The 21,104-nt window shown below is 36.4% G+C and overlaps 1 protein-coding gene across 2 annotated transcripts in view; it reads right to left on the reverse strand.

Annotated features, from left to right (window-relative positions):
- Positions 1 to 21,104, reverse strand: part of LOC140511757 (UDP-glucuronosyltransferase 2A2-like) — a 255,003-nt gene that overhangs the window by 204,637 nt on the left and 29,262 nt on the right. The window contains exon 1 of one of the 2 annotated variants that reach the window (XM_072620958.1): positions 9,122 to 9,873. The exons of the other annotated variant lie outside the window; for it this stretch is intronic. Coding sequence (XP_072477059.1) covers positions 9,122 to 9,839 — 718 coding nt within the window. The 5' untranslated portion in view covers positions 9,840 to 9,873. Of the gene's footprint in view, positions 1 to 9,121; positions 9,874 to 21,104 lie in introns of those variants that run through there. 2 annotated transcript variants of the gene reach the window in all.

The following is a 21,104-nucleotide window of genomic DNA, read 5'->3' on the forward strand; positions in this document are numbered from 1 at the left end:
AGACAAACAATTATATAAAAATGAAGATCTAATATTTTCTCCATTCAAGTTTGTTGGTCCATTAAATCTGTGAGTTCTCTGTACTCTGGTTAATAACTTCTCTTATAGAGAATAACCAAGTAAAATTTTTCTTCCTAGTTGAATGACCAAGTATAGAAAAGTTCTGCCCCTCTCACTGAAAGAGTTAAAGCCTCAATCTGTGACATGAGTAATAAAATAAATACAGCAGAGCTCCTTTTATAGGAAAGGGAGAAGATCTCATCTGAGGACTCTAGATGAAGCTCAAAAGGTAGAAGCAGAGCATTCTGCAACCATATTGCAGCTGTGATGTTATGCATTGACCAGGAGACTGGAGGGAGCCACACCAGAGAGTACAGGACAATCTCTTCCCACCCAATTTTTTTTAGCAATGGCTGGAGCTATTAATCTCTCATAATCCTAATGACAGAGTAGCTGGAAATGGGAAGGTCCCAAGCAACAAGACAAGAACAGAAAGCAAAACCTTCTCTGAACATCCCTACTTCCCCCATTCCCACTCTGGATCCCTCTGCCTCTTATCTCCTCTCTCTTCCATCATTACTCACAACTACTCACCCCAAGCTGATTTCCAAAAAGGCACAGAAAGCTATTAGAAAGATTAACCTTGGACTGAGGCTCCTTAGTATTAACCTCTTGTACAGATTGCATATCCCTAGTTCTTAATATTGCTATCTGTAATGAAAGACCTTAGCTTAAAAAAGCAACGATCTCCCACTGCATCTGAGGTCATCTCCCAGATGTCCTGATCTATGTCTTGCCACTGGACTTAGATGACTCTGGAAGATACTGTGAAGCTGATGAACTTGCATAGCCCTGCCTCACTTAAATCCAATTCACTTGCAAATCAACACATCATGCTCCTGATATCATAGATCTTCAAGAAAGAAGTATGAACAATAGTAGCAATTGATCACATTGCTTTTCTTCAACAGGCATCCATTCCTATGTGTATCAAAAGTAATTGATACTTACATTGGAAAATTGCAACAGCAACAACAAAAGTTGTACGTAGATTGCGTGTTACAAGTTTCAACCTTAAGGTTAAGAATGAGGTGGGAAACGATAGCCTGCCTCCATAAGTTCAGAGCATTCTGTTTTCTTTATGACCTTGCTACATGTTTCTTCCTGCTGTTATGAAATGTTTGTCTCTTAGTGGATCTGCTCAATCTCATCAATTCTAACATTTTTCACTTCTTTCTCCACACTTAAGTTCGCATACTGATAGAATTGTAGGAATTCAAATTTGTAAAGAACTAACAAATCTCCATACAATCTTTGCTCGAATACCATAAATGAAGTGGTTCATACATCCTCCTATGACAAACCACTTTTGGAAAGCATTAACTGCTAGAAAATTTTTCTTACATGACATGAATGTTATACTTCATTTGCCTCATTCCAGTGCTGACTCATAGTATCTATTTCTTCTCTTTGTAGTCAAAGTACCTGGATTTGAACTCCACCTCTAGTGATCTAGAATCAATGTGATTTGGGACAATTTCACTCAGTCTCTATGATCCTCATTTTACCATCTGTAAAATAAGGAAATTAGACTAGATAGTCCTGAAATTCTCTTCTTCCAGCTGAAAAAGTCATGATCCACGATTTTGTGACATCCAATCCTTCTTCCATATTGCAAGGATTCATAACCTAATACAAGTCTACTATCTATCTTCTCCTAGCTAATTGTTTCTAGTTCAAGAGCTTCTAAACCTAGTGAAATTGTTGTTGTTTTGCATTCTGGTAATTCTCTTTCTTCATGATTGGTTTCTTTGTAAGTATATATATGTGTGTGTGTGTGTGTGTGTGTGTGTGTGTGTGTGTATACATACATATACATACACATATATATATATATATATATATATATATATATATATATATATATATATATATATATTTTCTGTTGTATTTAAAAACATTATGCTGAGAAGGGCTCCATAGGTTTCACCAGACTGTCAAAGGGGTCCATGACACCAAAAAGATTAAGAACTCTTGCCCTAGTTTCTTTAATAAATCCTCATAAACTATGAACACAAGCACCATTCTGGCTGTACTCCTATCAAACTTTCTAGTTAGTTAATATCCTTTCTACAATATGATGTCCAAAAAAGAACAGTCATCTAGAAGATATTTGACCAGATCACAATGAAACAGTCACTCCTAGGTCCTGTGACTCTGTTGATGTAGCCCCTAAATTGCAATGTTTTTTCTCTCTGCTTTATCAACTCATGTTGCCCTTTCACCACTAAAACCTTTGGATCTTGCATTGGGAAGCCGACCTTTGGAGACCACTTATAAAACTTGAACTTGCATCTGATTAGATATTGATCCCTGGTTCACTGCTCTGGAGAATTCTTTTTAGGTTGCCTTGAAAACATAAGCTTTGAGTTTAGCCATTTAACTAGCTCCCAATACACCTAATTTTATATATTGTTTAAGTCATATTTATTCATCACTTCCACGAGAGTGGAAGTGCTAAAATCTAACTTGAACTTTATCTCACTGCTCAAAGTTTGGTAATCCTATCAACAAAGGAAATGAATCCATAAGTACTATTTGTGGTGCTTCAGGGCCACTGATCTTTATAGTATACAAATGCTATTCTCTCTCCCTTTTTAAAAATCATCACATTTGTCCACCAGTTTTATGAGATCTCTCATATTCTCCACTGTCGAGAATATCATTGATATTCTCAACAACCATATTCACAAATTCTTTCGGTATCCAAGAATGGGATTAATCTGGGTGAGACAGCACAGATAACTTTGATAACATGAAATACAAAGTTTTTGCACGACAAAACTTAGGATAAGAAAGGAACCAGTAAACAAGGAAAAATATCTTCATATCAAATTTGAGCTCATCAAGGGTATGTAGATGCCTCCTTAATATCTCCATATTAATCATGGAAATTGGATCCACATTAGTCATATTTATTCAAGTTTTTTTTTTTCCATTTCACAAAAGTTTCTCTTTGGCAGAGAAAATAGAAACAGAAAAAGAATGAGCAACTCTACCTTCTCTTCATCATTAAATATCATATTTCCTGCCACCCAAGCAGCACCCCTATCAATTATTTTTTAAATTCCCTTTCTTTATTGTAGCTTTCCAAAAGAAAAGAAAACTTCTCTTTTCATTATCTTTACTAATTGCTAACACGTTCAGCTTATTCTGAGATTTAGTAGATAATATTTTTTTCCCAGATTCATGCTGTTTTTTAAATTCTTTCCCCCCATTTCCTGCTCTTGTTCTTATGGTCTCACTATATTTGATTTATTTTTTTTATTTTTTTTAATTTATTTATTTAACTTCTAACATTCCTTTTCACAAAATTTTGGGTTCCAAATTTTCTCCCCATTTCTCCCCTCCCCCCACCCCAAAATGCCAAGAATTCTAATTGCCCCTATCACCAATGTGCCCTCTCTTCTAACATCCTTCTCTTCCCTTGTCCCCATCTTCTCTTTTGACCTGTAGGGCCAGATAACTTTCTATACCCCATTACCAGTATTTCTTATTTCCCAGTTGCATGCAAAAACAATTCTCAACATTCATTCCTAAACCTTTGACTTCCAACTTCTCTTCATCCCTCCCTCCCCACCCATTCCCTTTGGGAAGGCAAGCAATTCAATATACACCATATCCGTGTACTTTTGCAAGTGACTTCCATATTAGTCATGTTGTGTAAGACTAATTATATTTCCCTCCATCCTATCCTGTCCCCCATTGCTTCTGTTCTCTCTTTGGATGCTGTCCCTCCCCAAGAGTGTTGACTTCAAATTGCTCCCTCCCTCCCCTGCCCTCCCTTCCATCATCCCCCCCACCCTGCTTATCCTCTTCTCCCCCACGTTCCTGTATTGTAAGATAGGTTTTCATACCAAAATGAGTGTGCATTTTATTCCTTCCTTTAGTCGAATTGATGAGAGTAAGCTTCTTGTTTTTCTCTCACCTCCCCTCTTTTTCCCTCCAATGAAAAGTCTTTTGCTTGCCTCTTTCATGAGAGATAATTTGCCCCATTCCACTTCTCCCTTTCTCACTATATTTGATTTTTAAAAAAACCTAACTCATCATTGTTTTATGTTTACTCATATTAGTCTTTTTATACAATTGTCCTTTTTCTCTTTGTCATCAAAATTGCTACTCTGTATTATCAAACTTTTTCTTTTAAATGATACCCCTCCTTCTTGGGTCTACTTTTCCTCATAGAATTTTAGTTCATGAGATTCTCTCCTTCCCCCTTAATGCTTTAAAATTTTCTATTATATAATATAGTGTATATGTCATAATAGTTCTGATTTTTCTGTCTTTCTCTACCACAAACTCAAAGATAGAAGAGTCACTTTCCATCATGTCCACTTCAGCAACAAGATTTTCCCTGTTGTTGAGAAGCATAACCAGAATTGAATTTCTCTTGCCTATTTCTTCCACCTCTTGGAGGATGAAACTAAGATGTGGGGAGATATAATTAGCTGTTCTACTTTAGACAGAACTGAGGTACCACAAGATGTGTAAATGAATGAAATCAATTTAAAATGTTATTTATCAACTTCCAGAACTGTCTAATCATTCTTGCCTCCATTCTTTCTCTCCTACTTTTTCCTATTACATAATAAACAAATTTTTTTTTAGAATGAGACCACTGGACCAAATACATAAGTAGATTTATATTGTAACATGTCCTTGATTACTATTGTAAGTCAAGCTTAGTGGAGTCTAATTTTGCATTTGGTTCTAGAGTGTCCAACGCACCCTAAAAAAGACCTGTTCCCGGTATGGGGCAATGTAGCGGTGTATATTGAGGCACTTTTCATGCCTTCAATAACATCTCATTGAGAAGTAATGATATCTATGTTTTGTTTTGTTTGTTTGTTTTTGGCAGCAAAAAGTTCATAAATCAGATAGTCTGATTATGCAGCAGGATAATAGACATAATGATTATGAAGTGAAAGTAAAATAATGAAAATCACTATGCTACCTAAGTAAATTTACACTAATAATGCTATCCAATCAAACTACCTAAAGCATACCTTTCAGTGTTAGAAACCATAACAAAATGATTTGGAGGAGCAGAAAAATATCTTGAATTTCAGTTGAAATAATCAAAAAGTAGGATTGAAGGTAAAAGAACACCATCTATCTCATTTATTATAAAGCAACAATAACCGAAACAATTTACTATTGCTTAAAAATAGAAGGGTAGATCAATGGAATAAAATTAGTCAAGGTGGAATGAAAAATAAAGGAACTCAATAATCCAGAGTTTCACAACTGACAAAATAAATGACTAAGCAGAGGACTCCCTATAAGATGATGTCTGATGGGAAAACGGAAAATCAGCCTGGAAAAATAATTAGGGCTATATAAATATATTCAATGATAAATTCAAAATGGATATGATACTTGAACATTAAAGATTAAAGAATAAACATCAGATCCCAAGGTAAAACCTCCATCTATGACTCAATGTGCTCTCTGATCTTTAGAATGTTGTCTCATCAAACACCTCTTTATCTTTCATTTTTCATTTCTTCCACTTTACTCAATCTTTCAATACTTACCCATTTCACCTATGCTTCCTTCTTTTTTTACTTTTTATTAATAAACTCTTAGAATAGTTAGCTCATATGAGTTATCTCACCTACCACTTCATCTTCAGTTCCTTGAAATCTGACTTCTTTCTCCAATGTTCAAGTGAAACTGGTCTCTCCGCTGCCCCTAATCCTTACACGTTGTGGTATTTTTCTCAAGCTAAAACTGAGAAGCTAAGCTCTCTGCTGCAGTGCTTCATTGATTGTTTGGCTTTGACTAGACAGTATAAGGTTGGAACATTGCTATGGTGTAGGAAATGATGAGTTGGTGGACTTAGAAAAATATGGAAAGACTAGGACTTATGAAAGAAGGTGCTATCCACTCTCAGAGAAACAGAGGAATGGGGAAATACAAGGAACATCTGACAAAAAGGGAATTTATTTGGGTCAATTTTTTTAAATTGCTCTTTATTACTCAAAATGTATTGCCAATAGCCCAGTCATTGCTAGATAGATATACTACCTTTAAGACAGTCAAACCACCAGTCTCTCTATACTGAGCAAGATTTGACTTAAAAGAGAATCGTGTAGTGAGGTCCACAATAATCATCTGGGCAGACAACATTGAAAGTAAAACAATTCAGATCAAAACACTTCAGAAAGCAACCCATCTTATCTAATGCCTCTGTGTAAAACTGCTCCCAAAATTTGTTATATGAATAGAAGCAGAAATCAGAGGAAGGACAGTAGCATATTCTTTATTCTTTCCATAAAGGTCATCTTGTCAGTCAGTCTGCTCAGAGTCACAGGCACATAGGAAAGAGAAGGTAGAAGTGCCCCACAGTATTTCTCATAGACATTGCCCATGATGAAACAGAGAGTATGTACCAAAGGGATTTCAAGCTTCTCAGCTATCAGATCCTCACATGGAAATGCAGCATCTGAAAGCACCACATTATAAGCCAGCTTTTTGCAGCTTCTGTATGAGTGTCTGACTGAAGACTAAAGCTTCACATGATAATTTTATCCTTTGAGCAAACAGAGTCATGGAGTCATAAAATTTCCAGATTGCTTCCCAGTAGGAAAGATTAAGAAACTCATAAATCATTTTGGACAAAGTTTTTTCTAACTCTTCTGTTGTTTCTTCTTTCTCAAATGGCACTTGAAAAACCTCATGCCCTGAAGGGCTGGTAGGATCAATGAGATATGTGACAGTTTGCACTAACCTATTTGTGCCAGGTTTTCCAGGATGGTCTTTAAATGGATCCAGTGACTAAAATCTGTGGGCTATATCAGCACCTTCCCACAAGATCCACAGTTGAAACAACAGAGCTGCAGCAGCAGAAGAACAGAGACCTACATCTTAGACATAATGTCTCTACCTCTTCTCCCACACTGCTCTGCCTGTCTTATCAGAAGGTTGGTCCATTATCAAAGTATTAGCTTCCAAAAAGTATATTAGCTTCCAAAAAAGTCTGGTTTTATTAACAAAGAATTCAATTGGTCAATGAAATTCACTGCCGCACACGCTGCTTTCAGGGTTATACCAAGTGCAGTTAGAGGGAGAGGGGGAAATAAAATCAAAAGAAAAAACAGCCCTTCCCTTCACAAAGATTGTAAATACATTTATATATGTATGGGTGTCTATGTATATATGTGCATATATATGTACATAGACACACACATATACATTTATCTGTACATGCATACACACATAGGAATGCAATTTAAACATGTCAAGTTCTAATCTAAGTTGAAAAATGCTTCTGGAAAACTATTTTTTATTTTTTTTTCTAGGCTTTCTTTGCTCCCCCAATGACTTGAGCCTCTTTTCTAAGCTTACTTGTTTACTCTGAAGGTACCTAATGATGGCAGGATAGGATGTGGACCCCTGAACTTTCCCATATATTTCTGCAATCCATATCCCTGGCATTAGCCTGAGGCCATCCCAATATAATCCTTTCTACTGTCCTTTCATGGTGGCCCTCCCACCCAGTCCAGCCTTTCATTCTCTGTTAAGTACAGACCATCTTAGGCTACTTGCCACTCTTAAATCTCATCAAGATCTTTTCCAGGACCCCATTTCCCTTTTTGTGTACAAAAGTATCATTCTCACCCCCATTAAGCATAGACTCACTAGGAATCTCACCCATCCAACCAGTGTCATAATAAACTTGCTACTTGGACTGAAAGAAAGCTTGAGTGGTCAAATTCTTTCTGAAGCAGATGTGTCCTGTACCCTTGCATAGTTCCTAGCACCCCCAGACTGCCTCACTTCTATGTACTTACTTATTCACATTAGCATGTGAGATTCTTAATAGTAGGGAAGTTTTTTAATCTTTCTTCTTATCTGCAACACTTAGCACAATGGCAAGCTCATTATAAATGCGTAATAAATGCCTGCTCATTTTTCTCAAGTTACAAAATACTAGGGAAGTTTTTTTTTTCCTTTTTATTATATACAAATAGTTGTGATACAAGATAGTGTACCTAGAACCAGGAAGATCAGCCTTCAAATATGCCCTCAAGCTCTCAGCTACATGTTCTTGGGAAAGTTACCATTGGTCTGCCTCAGTTTGCTCAGCTGTAAAGTGGGGATAATAATAACATCTAAACTTCAGGGTTGCACTCAAGATTGAAGGAGATATTTGTAATCCATTTTTGCATACCTTAAAGTGCTATATAAACAAAAGGCAGAAAATGGTAAGAACTTCATGAATCTTTTAAATCAGGTGGTTTAAGCATTCAGAGGAGGCAAGGGTCACTTTCTGACGTAGAAATCAGGGTACGTTCATTGGAAGCAATAACATGGAGGTCATTCCTTCCACAAGTAAGAAAGGTTAAGGACTAATGCTCCATACCTTTGCATGTAGGATTTTCAGCTAATTGAAGTTATCTGCAATTTTTAATCTTCCTGCTTTTAAATCTTTCCAGTTGTTAAGAATAAAAATCCTTTCAAAATGTTAAAGCAGTTTTTTTGTGTGTGCTGATTTCAGAAAGCTGTTTCGCTAAAAACTAAACAAATTCTTGGTCTTCCGTTATAAGCAAATCTCAGCAGAGAGGAAATTCAGGTTCCAAGAAGGAGTTAGTGGCAATGAGTAACTCACAAAGAGATCTAGCCACTCAAGCCATAAGATTTGTTTGCAGACACAAATTGGAAATACAGGATTACAGGATGACAAGAAAAGACATTTGTGGCTCACGAAAAAGCATCAGGAATGGAGAAACAGAAGGAACACATAATCATAAGAGAGCTGATTTAGATCGATGTTTTCTTTTTCTAGTGATAACTGTTTGTTTCTTATCACTACATAAAGATTATTTATCACTAGTGTAAAATCCCAGTCATTCTAGAGAGTAATACTACATTTAAGGCAGTTTAAAACCTACTTCTTTATACTAAGAAAGACTTTGAAGTTTTCTTGGTCTCTTTATGATCTACAGAGAAAAAAAGCTTAAGTCCGTGTATAGAAGACCACAATAATCACCTTGGCAGACAAAACTGAAAATAAGACAACTTGTATCAAAGAATTTCTAAAAAGTATTCATCTTACCTAATGCTTCACTGTAAAACTGCTCCCAAGTTATGCCATACAAATGAAGGCAGAAGTCAGAGAAAAGAGACAGTAGCATATTCTTCACCCTTTCCATAAAGGTCATCTTGTCAGTCAGTCTGCCCAAGGGCATAGGCACATAGGAAAGAGGAGCTGGAACTCCGCCATAGTATCTCTCATAGGCATTCCCCAAGCTCCACCGGAGGCTATTTATGAAAGGGATTTCAAGCTTCTCAGCTATCAGATCTCCACATGGAAATGCAGCATCTGTCAATAGCACATCATAGCCCATCTTTTGTAGTTTTTCCATGAGTGTCTGGTTGAAAACTGCAGCTTTACATAATGATCTCATCTTAGTAAGAAATTTTCCCATCATTTCATGAAATTTCCACATGGTTTTCCAATGTGAAATACTGTTGGCTTGGTTAACCAGCTCATCCATAATGGCTTCCATTGTTCTCAATGTTTCCTCTTTTGTAGCTGACGTAAGAAAAACCTCATAGTTCAGGCCAGAAGAGTCAGTGGGATCAATGAGAACTGTAGCAGAAGGCACTAACACCGTTACCAAGTGACCCCTTTGTGCCAGTTCATCAAGAATTGTCTTCATATTAATCCAGTGACTTTGTTCTAATGGCCACACCAGGACCTTCCCACAGGACCCACATCCAAAGCAGCAGAGTTGCAGCAGCAGCAGAACAGACACCCACTTTGCAGGCATACTGCTTGAGCCTGATGCCTTCTATCACACTGCACTACTACTCTTTCAACACAGGCAAATCAAGGGACAAGTTAAATATTAATCTCTACAGGGAATTCTACCACCATGACTCCACCCATCGACAAGGCACACATCCATTTCTTTCAGTGAACTCTGTCCATCAATCAGTAATATTTACAAAGCCCTTGACAGGTAAGCTATGCTAAGTGATTTTGTAGGGAGAAGCCACAAATTCAGAATATCAAATGGTATGGTCCCATCCTTCATAAATCTTAGAAATGAAATAAAAAGAGCCAATATATGCTCTTGCAATAAACCAAAAACACAATGCAACAAAACAAAACCTGCTAACCAATTCAGTTGAGAAAATATTTATGAGACTCTCTGCTGAATTACAAAAAGCCAAATAAAGGTATATATGGCACGGTTTCTATGTTCCAAGTACTTATAATCTAGTTTGTTCAGTCATTTCCATTGTGCCCAATTCTCCATGACCCCATTTGAGATTTTCTTGACAGAGTGGTTTGGCAATTCCTTCTCCAGCTCATTTTACAAATGAAGGAACTCAGGTAAGTAAGGTTAAGTGATCAGTCTAGAGTCACACAGCTAGTTAAGTGTCTGAGGCTGAGTTTAAATTTAGGTCTTCCTGACTTCAAGCCCAGTGCTCCACCTAGCTGCCCTTTAAAAAAACAAGACAAAACATAGGCATCATATTTTGTTAAAAGCTTTAGAAAAAGTTTTATTTAGATGCAGAAGTATCTATTGATATAATTATAAAATTGATGTCAATATGGTTAAGTTTACTGTTTTCCTCATATTAAACAAACCCTTCCTTCCTGTTATAAATCCAAACTGATAATAGTGTACAATCTTTGTGATGTTGTTTTAATCTTTTTATTAACATTTTATTGAAAGAATTTTGAATTGGAGCAGCTAGATGGCACAGTGGATGGTGTATTGACCATGGATTCAAAAGGACCTGAGTTCAAATTCAGTCCTCAGATATTTACTAGCTGTGTGACCTTAGTCAAGTTGCAGGTTTCTCTATGAAGACCATATCTGTGTCATAGGAGGAACTTGGTAGAAACTATTCAATCACTCTTTTTGTGATTTTTCACATACACATAATACCAGCATGTTGGTTCTTTGAATGTTTCATAGAATTTACTTGTGAATCCATCTGGTCCTTCTAACTTCCTTGGAAGTTCATTTATAATTTGTAAAATTTCTTCCTCTGAGACTGAGTTGTTCTCTCTTTTTCATTCTATTCATTTGAGTATTTTGTATTTTTGTAAAGATACATTCATTTAATCTAAGTTGTCAGTTTTATTGGCATATTGTTGGGCAAAATAGGCAGCTAGCCATCTAAGTGGATAGAACACTGGACCTGGATTCAAGAAGAACTGGAATGTAAGGAGAGAGCCATCAATTGAGGAATGACTGCACAAGTAATGTACATGAGGGTGACGGCATACTATATACTGTGTATGGTATTATGTATTATTATATATTATGTGTAATATGATGCATTATGCTATAATGTAAGACATGAGGAAATAGATTATTTCAAATAGATATGGAAAGATATGTAAACTGATCCAGAGTGATAGTCTTCTGAACCAGAAGAATAATTTATGCTGTATTATTATAAAAACGAAGAATGAAATAAAGAAAACTAGAAGAAAATTTATACAGTTACAACAACACTATAAAAACAAACAACTTTTGAAGCTGTAAGAATTATGGTAAATACAATATTCAGTCTTTTTTCAATTATGTCTGACTCTCCGTGACCCCATGTAGGGTTTTCTTGGCAAGGATACTGGAGTGGCTTGCCATTTCCTTCTCCAGGTTATTTTTCAAGATAAAGAAACTGAGGCAAGTAGGGTTTCCCAGAGTCAGATTTCAACTCAGGAAGATGATTCTTCGCGACTCTAGGGCTTATACTCTATCCATTGTGTCTCCTAGCTGACCATTCGTGATTGCAGAGAAGAGTTGATGAAACATGCTATCCATTACAGAAAAGTGACAAATTAGGGGTGCAGAATGAAACATTTTTGCATACAGCCAATGCAGGAGTTTATTTTCCTTTATTCTGCATATTTGTCACATATTTTTTTTTCTTTCTTTTTTCCAGTGGGCTTGGAGTTTAGTGGGAGCTAAAATAGATTTCTGTTCATTTTCTTAAAATAGAGAGGTGGGAATATGCTACAGACATAAAATGTTGCACACACATTTAGATGAGGTCAATATATATTAGTGTTACAAGAGACCTTTCACAAAGTGAAGTACTCACTGAATGTTTGTAATGTAAAAACAAAATATGCCAATAAAACTTTTCATACCTTTTACTTTTCCTGTAGAATTCTAACTAATGAGATTTTATATATCCTTCAAAGTCTTTTAAAATTTGCTCTTATCAAAGCAACAATGTATATCTGAGAATTGCTAACTTTTCTCTCTCACAAAATCAAAGACAGTAGACATTTCCCCATCATTTCCACCTCAGCAACAAGTTACTTCTTGATGTTAAGAATCACAGCCAGAATTAAATTTCTCCTGGCTAGTCCTGCTACCTATTCAAGGATGACATTAAGAGAAGTCAAGACATTGTCACTTTTGACAGAGAAGATCTAGGATATGTATGAATAATTGAATTGAATTGAAAATGAATAATTATAAGTTTTCAAAACTGTCTCATGCTTCTCTCCTCCACTTTCCTTTCTCCATCATTTTCCCCCATTAGATCACTGACATTTTTTTAGAAAACAAAATACTTGTCCAAACACATGGACAGATTTATGGTTCACCATTCCTTTGAGCAGTAATATGTCACACACAACACAGTCAGATTTTGTAAGTAGACTTGTGTCCAACAAAAATACCTGCCATCTGCACTCTAACATGTATGAAATTATTGAGTGGAGGAGACTTATTTGCATTAAATCATAAGGGATTACATAGAAGCAGAGACATTTATAATTTTTGTGGTAAGAATTAAGTCCATAAATAAGCTAGATTATGCAAGAATGTGATAAACATGATTACAGAGAAAAAAACAGGACCATAAAAGTGTGAAAATCATCAAAGTACAAGGATAAGGGTAAGACAGGCAGATATGCAAGGTTCAAGGTCAGCACGTGCTAGACAGAGATTATGGACAAACTGTAACCAAGGACATAATGATCTTAGTGACGACAATGTAGTAAGAGTAAAGTAAAAGTAAACAGTAAAGTAAAAGTAAAGAAAGAGTGTTAAATTTATAGCCATTTTCGTCATCTATAAAAACAAGAGATTGCATTACATATGAGAGAAATTTCTAAGGTATTTTGCAGTTCTATAATCTATGGGATAGGGATCTGTCCTGTGATTTCATTGACATAAGGCTTTTCTATGAGAATAAATGTCCTCTACCAATTCATTCTCGTACCTTCTCTTCTTAAGATTTAGAAAATTGCCTAGAGCCCTAAAGGTTTAAGTGATTTACAAAGAGTCACAAGACAATAATAAGAATAGCTACCATTGATATAGAACCTACTATGTGCCAGACATTGCACTAAACACTAAAGAAATATTATCTCATCCACTCCTCATAATATCTTTGAGAGAAGAGTGCTGCTCTTATCTCCATTTTACAGCTGAGGAAACTTAGGCAAACAGCTGAAGTGACTTACCCAAGGTCAAACATCTAGGAAGTGCTTGAGGTCAGATTTGAATTCATTTTTTTCCCCACAATATAGGACTAGAGTTCCATCCACTGCCCCATGTAGCTGTCTCAATATGTGTTAGAGCAGTACTTAAACCATAATCTTTCTGACCTTGACAACAGCATTGAATTCACTATGCCATCCTCTCTGCAACCCTCTGAAATTTGAGTCTTAAAGGGCAAGAATTTTTTTCACTCATTATAAATTTAAGTCAAGTGCCCTGATGCCCTATTCATTATGCTCAATCTCTTAAGGTTCCCATTGAGTCATAGGACTGTACTCAATGCCTCAAGTCCACTAAAAAATAAGAAACAGTTCTTACCGAAAACTCTACTGTACTATTCATCCCAAAATGGGGATACAATTTACCACTATCACCAAATGTATTGCATCACTAGAAGGGTAAGAGAGCCAATTCATCATCTTGTCATCAAAGGATGGCCCGTCCATCTGCCTTGACATACTGGCAGGAAGAAATAAGGAGGGAGCTGGATGTCCTCTAGCTGGATGGCCTCTCCAATGTGTTTCCATAAGAAGATTGAATGGTGCATACAAATGGCGTATTGAGTAGTTCAGCCACTAAGTCCACAAGGGACCTGTCAGAAGCACATTAAACCCAACTTCCTGAAGCTTCCCTAACAACATCACATTCAACACAGCACTGTCACATATTTTTGTTTGTTTGTTTTATGTGTTTAAAATCAACAAATGCTTAGGATAGTCTTACTGATATCTGCCACCAGGACAGAAATTCAACAGAAGCCATGTAAGGCATGGCATGTGGTTCAGAAATGTTTCATTTTAATTATGGAAGGGTGAGCACTTCAACCTCGAAAGGTAGGTGGGTAGGATAAAGGAGAATGTTTGGTGAAGGCAGTAGGATGGTGATTTCATGGGCCTACAGCTTGAATTCTTCCAGATTGTTACTGATATGGATCCAGTGACAAAATTCCACAGACCTGACAAGCACTTTTCTACATTTTGCCAGTACAAAAGCAAGACAGTTGAATAGGAAAAAATTAATATCCCCCTGCAGAGTTCTCATGAATTTCCCCTTTGCTTCCATTATACCCAGAATGAAGTGAATACCTAAGTCCAAAGAGTATCTAAGAAAATTATTTTATTTGTGCTAAGTCTCAAACCCTTGAGAGGATGCTGGCATGAACTACAAGCACCACACTTTGGACCTTCTGAAAGCCAATAAAGCTACCAAACTCTGAAAGTTAATAAGATTTAGTGGGCAGAATCTGCCCTGTTCTCTCTACTACTATCTTGGGAAAAAATGCATTGATTCTACACAAGTTCCCAATTATAGTATTAGGTGCAGTGGGAGACACAAAATTCATACAGGACACAATTTCAGTCTCTAAGGAACTTACAAACTACTTCTAGGATGTGATAAAAAAAAAGTGGTAAGGCACCAACATAATTCACCAGAAACCAGAAAATTATGTGCAAGTTCATTTCAGTTACAAAATCAAGTGCTAGATAAGACCTGAAGGGAAAAGCTGTTACAAATGAAGTAATGAGGAAGAAGACTTTCTGGAAAGGATAGGAAATGAATTAGGCTTTAAAGGATGGGTAGACTAGCAATAATCCAAGAGACAAAGTATGTGCATTCCAGGGACATGGAATGACAAAAACATGGAGACATGAAAGGGCAAACAGGAATAGCATATGTGACATCCTGCCTCAACCAGCCAGCCAGTTTCTCCCACTATTAAAAGATACAGTTTTTTGTGCCCTAAAGGCAGGTAAGTGGTATAGTGGATAGAGTGTTGGGCCTGGAGTCAGGAAGATCTGAGTTCAAATCCAGCCTCAGACACTTACCAACTATGTGACTGGGCAAATCATCTAATATCTCTCTGCCTCAGTTCACTTAAATATAAAATAGGGATCATAATACCACCTACCTCAGAGGGTTGGTATAAGGATATCATGAGATAATATTTGTAAAATGCTTAGCACAGTGCCTAGTAGACACTTAATAAATGCTTTTCCCCTTCTCATTCCCTCTACCATTCTGGGACCATGACTGAAATACATTAGAAATCATTCAGTGAATATTTAAAGAATAATTGCTAAGCAGCAGCAATGTGCTAGATGCTCTGAGTACCGCTAGAAGTTGAAATACATAATTTTCTTCTCTAAGAACTTACAAAGTTAGCATACATGGAACAGTCAGTAGTGGTACTGTGGTACTGACTCAGGATAGCAGAATGAAAAGTAAGGCAGAATAGGTTAGATGCTTTTTTATTAATTTTGATTGATCAACTTGGTCTGATTTGACCTGGAAGGATTAGTGACATTTAACAAGAAGAGATCAGAAAGAAGGGCATTATAAACAAAAGAATTTCAGTGAAGGCCGAATGGTGATAAATTGGGATGCTAGGAAAAGAGCAATAAGTCAGAGAGGATGTTGAGGTCACTTTGGAAATGCTGAGTTTAACATAATATGATGGTGAAAAATCCAAGTAGAGAAGTTCTGTAGAAAATGGGAATGTAGAATTTTAGCACAGATGAAAGTGAGGGGTGGGAGATCATGCTGAAGATGTAGATTTGAAAGTCATTAACATAGAGCTGATGATTGAAACCATGAGATACTTTTGGTTCTATAAAACAATGAGTATAGAAAGGAATAGATAGAGGTAGACATCAATAGACCCCTTTCAGATCTAGACAAATCTAATCAAAAGGAAAACAAGACTCAAGTTAGGACATTCTATTGCAATGTTAGAAAAGTTAGATATGACATTATTATAGCAATTATTGAATAGGAATAGAAAAGAGTATGTGGGATGTATGTGTGTGCGAGCAAGTGTGTGTACCATTGTATTGATAATGCATTTTTGCTTATTGTTAAAGTAATTTTGCTTCTTAGTGGGAAGATCTTTCCCATCCATTAATAGTCGCATGTGACCTGATTAAGTCAAATGAAAGCCTGAGTCATATGAGTCAAGTCACATGGAATAGGAAAGGGTAGAGCAGGAAGGCTGGACTAGAAAGAGCTAGAGCAGAGCTGAGAGGAAGTTAGTCACAGAGCAATCAGACCTGGGAAAGGCAGATGGCTAGCATGGGTGGGAAAGCTGGTTTGTGATTTTGTTTAAGGGATCCTGCTTGTGATTTGTTTAAGGGAGCTGGTTTGTGGGAAGCCTAACAGAGGGATGGCTTGGGCATGGTAATGCCCTCTGCATTGTTACTGTGTATAGATTTCTTTGTTACTATGATGGATTTGGCTTTCTGGTGTCTGGATAAATGCTTTGGTTCTGTCTTCCATGTGGAGAGTTTGTTGTATTTCATGATTCAGAATTTCACCAGCATATTCATGGCTGCCATAGGTACTGTAAATATTGCACTGGTACTATAACCTTTAGTATCCTAAAGGCTGCTAGTTGGTGTAGAGGATAGAGTGTACCTATAGAGTGTTACCTGGAGTCAGTAAGACCTGAGTTCATATTTTGTCTCAGACATTTACTAGCTTTCTAAATCTAGTAATTCATTTAACATCTGTCTGCCTCAGCTTATTCAAATGTAAAATGGCAATCATAATAGCATATACTTCACAGGGTTATTGCAAAAATATAATGAGGCAGTATTTTCTGGATAAATTATTGGTTGTAGACCTTTTTTTCTTTGCCTTTTGGAATATCTAATTCAATGTAAAATCCTACAAGGGAAAAACTATACCTTCAATGAAACAGATGATTTTCAAACCTTCCTGATTTTTTTCAGGGGTGGAGGGAGATCATAGAGTTGAAAAGAAACATTGAAATACAAATTCAGGAGTCAAGAGAAAAAAATCTAAAGGTATCTTTAAAAAAATAAGAAGAGATTTGGTATTGATAAGCTGTTTACAATTTATTGGAGGGAGGATGATAAAAGGGTCTTTCCAGAATCCTGGACTTCACACACTGGAAATACCCTCTGGTCCTATGTGTACTCTCCCTCTGATTGGCTGGTTCTTCCTACTTTTTAGGAGGAAAACCAAACCACCCATCCCTTTATTTCTCTCCAGGTTTCATTCCTGTCTTTCCTGGACTTTCTGTACAATACAAAGCCCCCAACAAATATCTATTCCACTTTTCAGTTCCCTTTTATGTATGTTTTCTCTCCACTGAAATATAAATTCATTGAGGGCAGGGGCTATCTTTCTGATTGCATCTGTATTTCCAGCACTTAGCACTGAAACTGATATGTTGTAAATACTTAACAAAGGCTCCTTGATTGGAATTGGAAACTTATTAATTGCTCATGAATAGAATGCACAAATAAAATAAAAATAACAATACTATCTAAATTTATTGCATCAAGTGTCTAGCACTGGAAATATTCCATTGAATGTCAGCAAAATTTTTATTTGCAGACAGACATCATACTTAGTCTTTTATATCTTCTGTATATTCCTTCTCTTCCAATTAAATAAAAAGCACAGATAAGTACTATAGTTTACTAACAATAGTAGAAGAATAAGAGAACAACTCCTGGAGGAACTTGCATGTTATTTCACTGTGGTGAAATTCACAGAGCCTGGTTATTCTCTCTAGATGGAGGTTGGGGGGAGGGAGCATTATATTTTGAAATGTAGATAAAGTGAACTGAAGGGAACCACAAAAAAAATGAACCCAAAAATCAAACACTGGAAACCTGTGGGTCCCAGAATATTACAATCTAACAAAATGTTTTTTCATCAAAGTAAAGTCATGTGTGAGATAGTTATATGTAGATCACATTTCTGGGCAGAAGAGGGAGGTGTTTGCTGGCAGTGATCCAAACTCTACACCCTGCCTTTGGCACTTCTCCCATTTCTACATAAACCCTATGCATTGCAAATGATATATAAATGATGAGGGACCAAATACAATTGACAAAGGCTGTAGTGGGGAACTTGGTTTGAAAAGAAATGAGAGATATACAGTGATAGTTTGATGGGATAAAAGTAGAACTTTTTAAATGGGGAAAATGTGGACATGTTTGTAGAAAAAAGGGGATGAAGCACTGGGTTAAGAGAGATTAAAGACAGGAAAGAGGTCTGTGGAATCACCAAATGGACAGGGACCTGGAGATGGGAAAGAGGAGATTAAGGCCATTAGGAGAGGAATTTCTCTTGGCACATTTTTTACACAAGAATGAAAGAGAAGAAGGGAGAATGGGGAAAACGTGAAGTTTTGAGGTATAGAACAGTGAAGAAAATGTAACAGTGACACCAATTCTCACCTCTTTCTAGATTTCACTAGGTGGCAGCAGCATGTTTCCATCTGGATTTTTATCCTCATGGCCAATGCTATTCCGAAAGATTGTATATTGTTTTTAGCCAGTACCTAAAATCTCTTCCGGACAATTTCACTAATATAAAGAAATAACTTAATCACTGCAATAGGATAGCTTCCTCATAATTTGCTTGCACTACCCACAGGTGAGGGTGATAATAGTCTGTATTCTTTACCAATGTCCCATATATCATTATTTCACCTTTAATTTTATTCTTTTACACAAAACCTGAGAAAACCTGTTATCATGGGATTGGCTGTTGCAAGGAAAAATAAGTAATTTAATCTGTTCCAGTCACAGAAATGCAGAGCAATGTTAGAACTGAGAATGCTTTGTCTGATTAAAATATTATTTTACAGTGACCAGGTGCTGCCAATGCACAAGCTAATATAACAGCCAACCCACAATAGATTACTTTTATTTAAAACCTTCAGATAAAGATCATGTGGTTAAGCTATGTCCTAAAGAAGTGACACCAATTATTTTTAAGGTTTCAGTTACATAGAGAATGGAAGCAAATTATGAAGCTTAGTTGAACAAAAACTATGAGTTCAGCAATCATTCTGACTTCATTTTATATAGTTGGCCTATTGGAGACTTTTTGATTTTCAAGAAGGAGAAGTTTTATCATACATTGTGGACTTTAACTAGCTTTGGGACCTTAGGCAAATCACAGTATCTCTTTAAGACTCTAACTTTTCATTTGTCAAATGAAGGTGTTAAGCTAGAAGGCCTCTTGTTCTTCTGAGTATATGACTCTTTAATTAACTGTACTTGTAAGTGGAATGGGAATTTGAAAACCATACTATCCAAAGTAACCAAGAAAGGAAAAGAAAGGTGAATCTCTGGCTTTAGACTTTAATTTCTTGAAATTTTGCTTGTAGATGATATATAGAGTTATTCTTATCTTCTGGGTTTATGTCATAAATATCTCTGGCTCCATAATATTTCTTTATTGTTGATGTTTTCTTGTATTTACTCATTTTTCGAGCTTTAAATTCTGAACTAAGTTTATATATTAAGCTTAAAGTTTTGTCATTTGAGAGGACCCATATGGGGTTGCAACCCATAGTTTAGGAAACACTGAAAGGGTTGAAAGTGGAAAAAAATTTAAGAAGTCCTGAACTAGATGACCCGCAATGCCCCTTCTAGATTTATTTTGAAGGAGGGAGGCACCAATTTATGGTGCTCATAAGGAACAGGAAAATCTCACAGCTTAATATTTTTATAGTATCAGCCATCTCTTTTCATAGTTTGTGTGCAGGTGGGGTAGGTGGATAACCCATCCAAATGCTTGATTGCTCCCATCGTATTTGGAAAACATCTACCCTCTAGTATTTGAAAATTTTGAGTGGAGGCTTGAGTATGGACATTTAAAGACAGAATGACCCCAGACTTTTCATGTTTGCTTGTTCAAGTGATGCAATTGCAACAGCTTCATTGAGAAGTTTCTTCCAAGTTCTCATTATTATTGAACAACAAACCCATCGAAGAATGAGCTACTCTTGGAACCAGCATTGGAACCTAAGGTGCCATCCTTGGACAAAAAGATAAAAACAAAATATGGTAGAAAGAAGAAAAAAAGTCAAATCAAGCATGGATTAGGGACTTATTGTGCACCAGGCACTGTGTCAAGCATTGGGGATGAAAGGAACAGTAGAGACAATTCCTATTGTCAAAGACTTCACTGGCAAACAACTAAACATAAACATACAAAATAAATTGCAGATGATCTCAGAGAGGAAGTACTATCTTTAAGGAGGTCTGGGATAAACAAGGGGGAAAATGAATTGGCCAATATGGGGGCAGATGTTTGTGAATTTAGCCACATAGTGAGATAAAGTGCTTATGGCTACAAAACCCTGGAACTTTTCTTTCTTCCAAGTACATCTTTTATTTTTTTTTACAACTAATTGTTAAAGTTGCACATCAGAAGAAAGAATCCAGGTGTAAACAACCTGTTACCCAAGTATCACAGGGAAGGCCATGTGGGGTTTGTTTTGCAGTATTTCTGCATTTCCCTTTTAGAAGACCAGCATGTCCTGGGCAGCTTGATATTTCTGCCTAGAACTTCTGACACAATGCTAGCAGGAGTTTCCAGAAAATAAAAATATTGCCTGTCTCTAAGAAAGAAAGTATAGAACTTGTTCTACAAATTTAGCAACACTATAACAGTTATCCTTCCATGGCACTAGAGGACAGGAAATCTGCATTGAAGAAGTATCTGATCCAGGGAATTGAGGCAGAAACAGATATTACCTGTGGGGTACATTGTCACAATTTTTTTAAG

Source organism: Notamacropus eugenii, chromosome 6 (assembly GCF_028372415.1).
Source record: "Notamacropus eugenii isolate mMacEug1 chromosome 6, mMacEug1.pri_v2, whole genome shotgun sequence".
NCBI lineage: Eukaryota > Metazoa > Chordata > Mammalia > Diprotodontia > Macropodidae > Notamacropus > Notamacropus eugenii.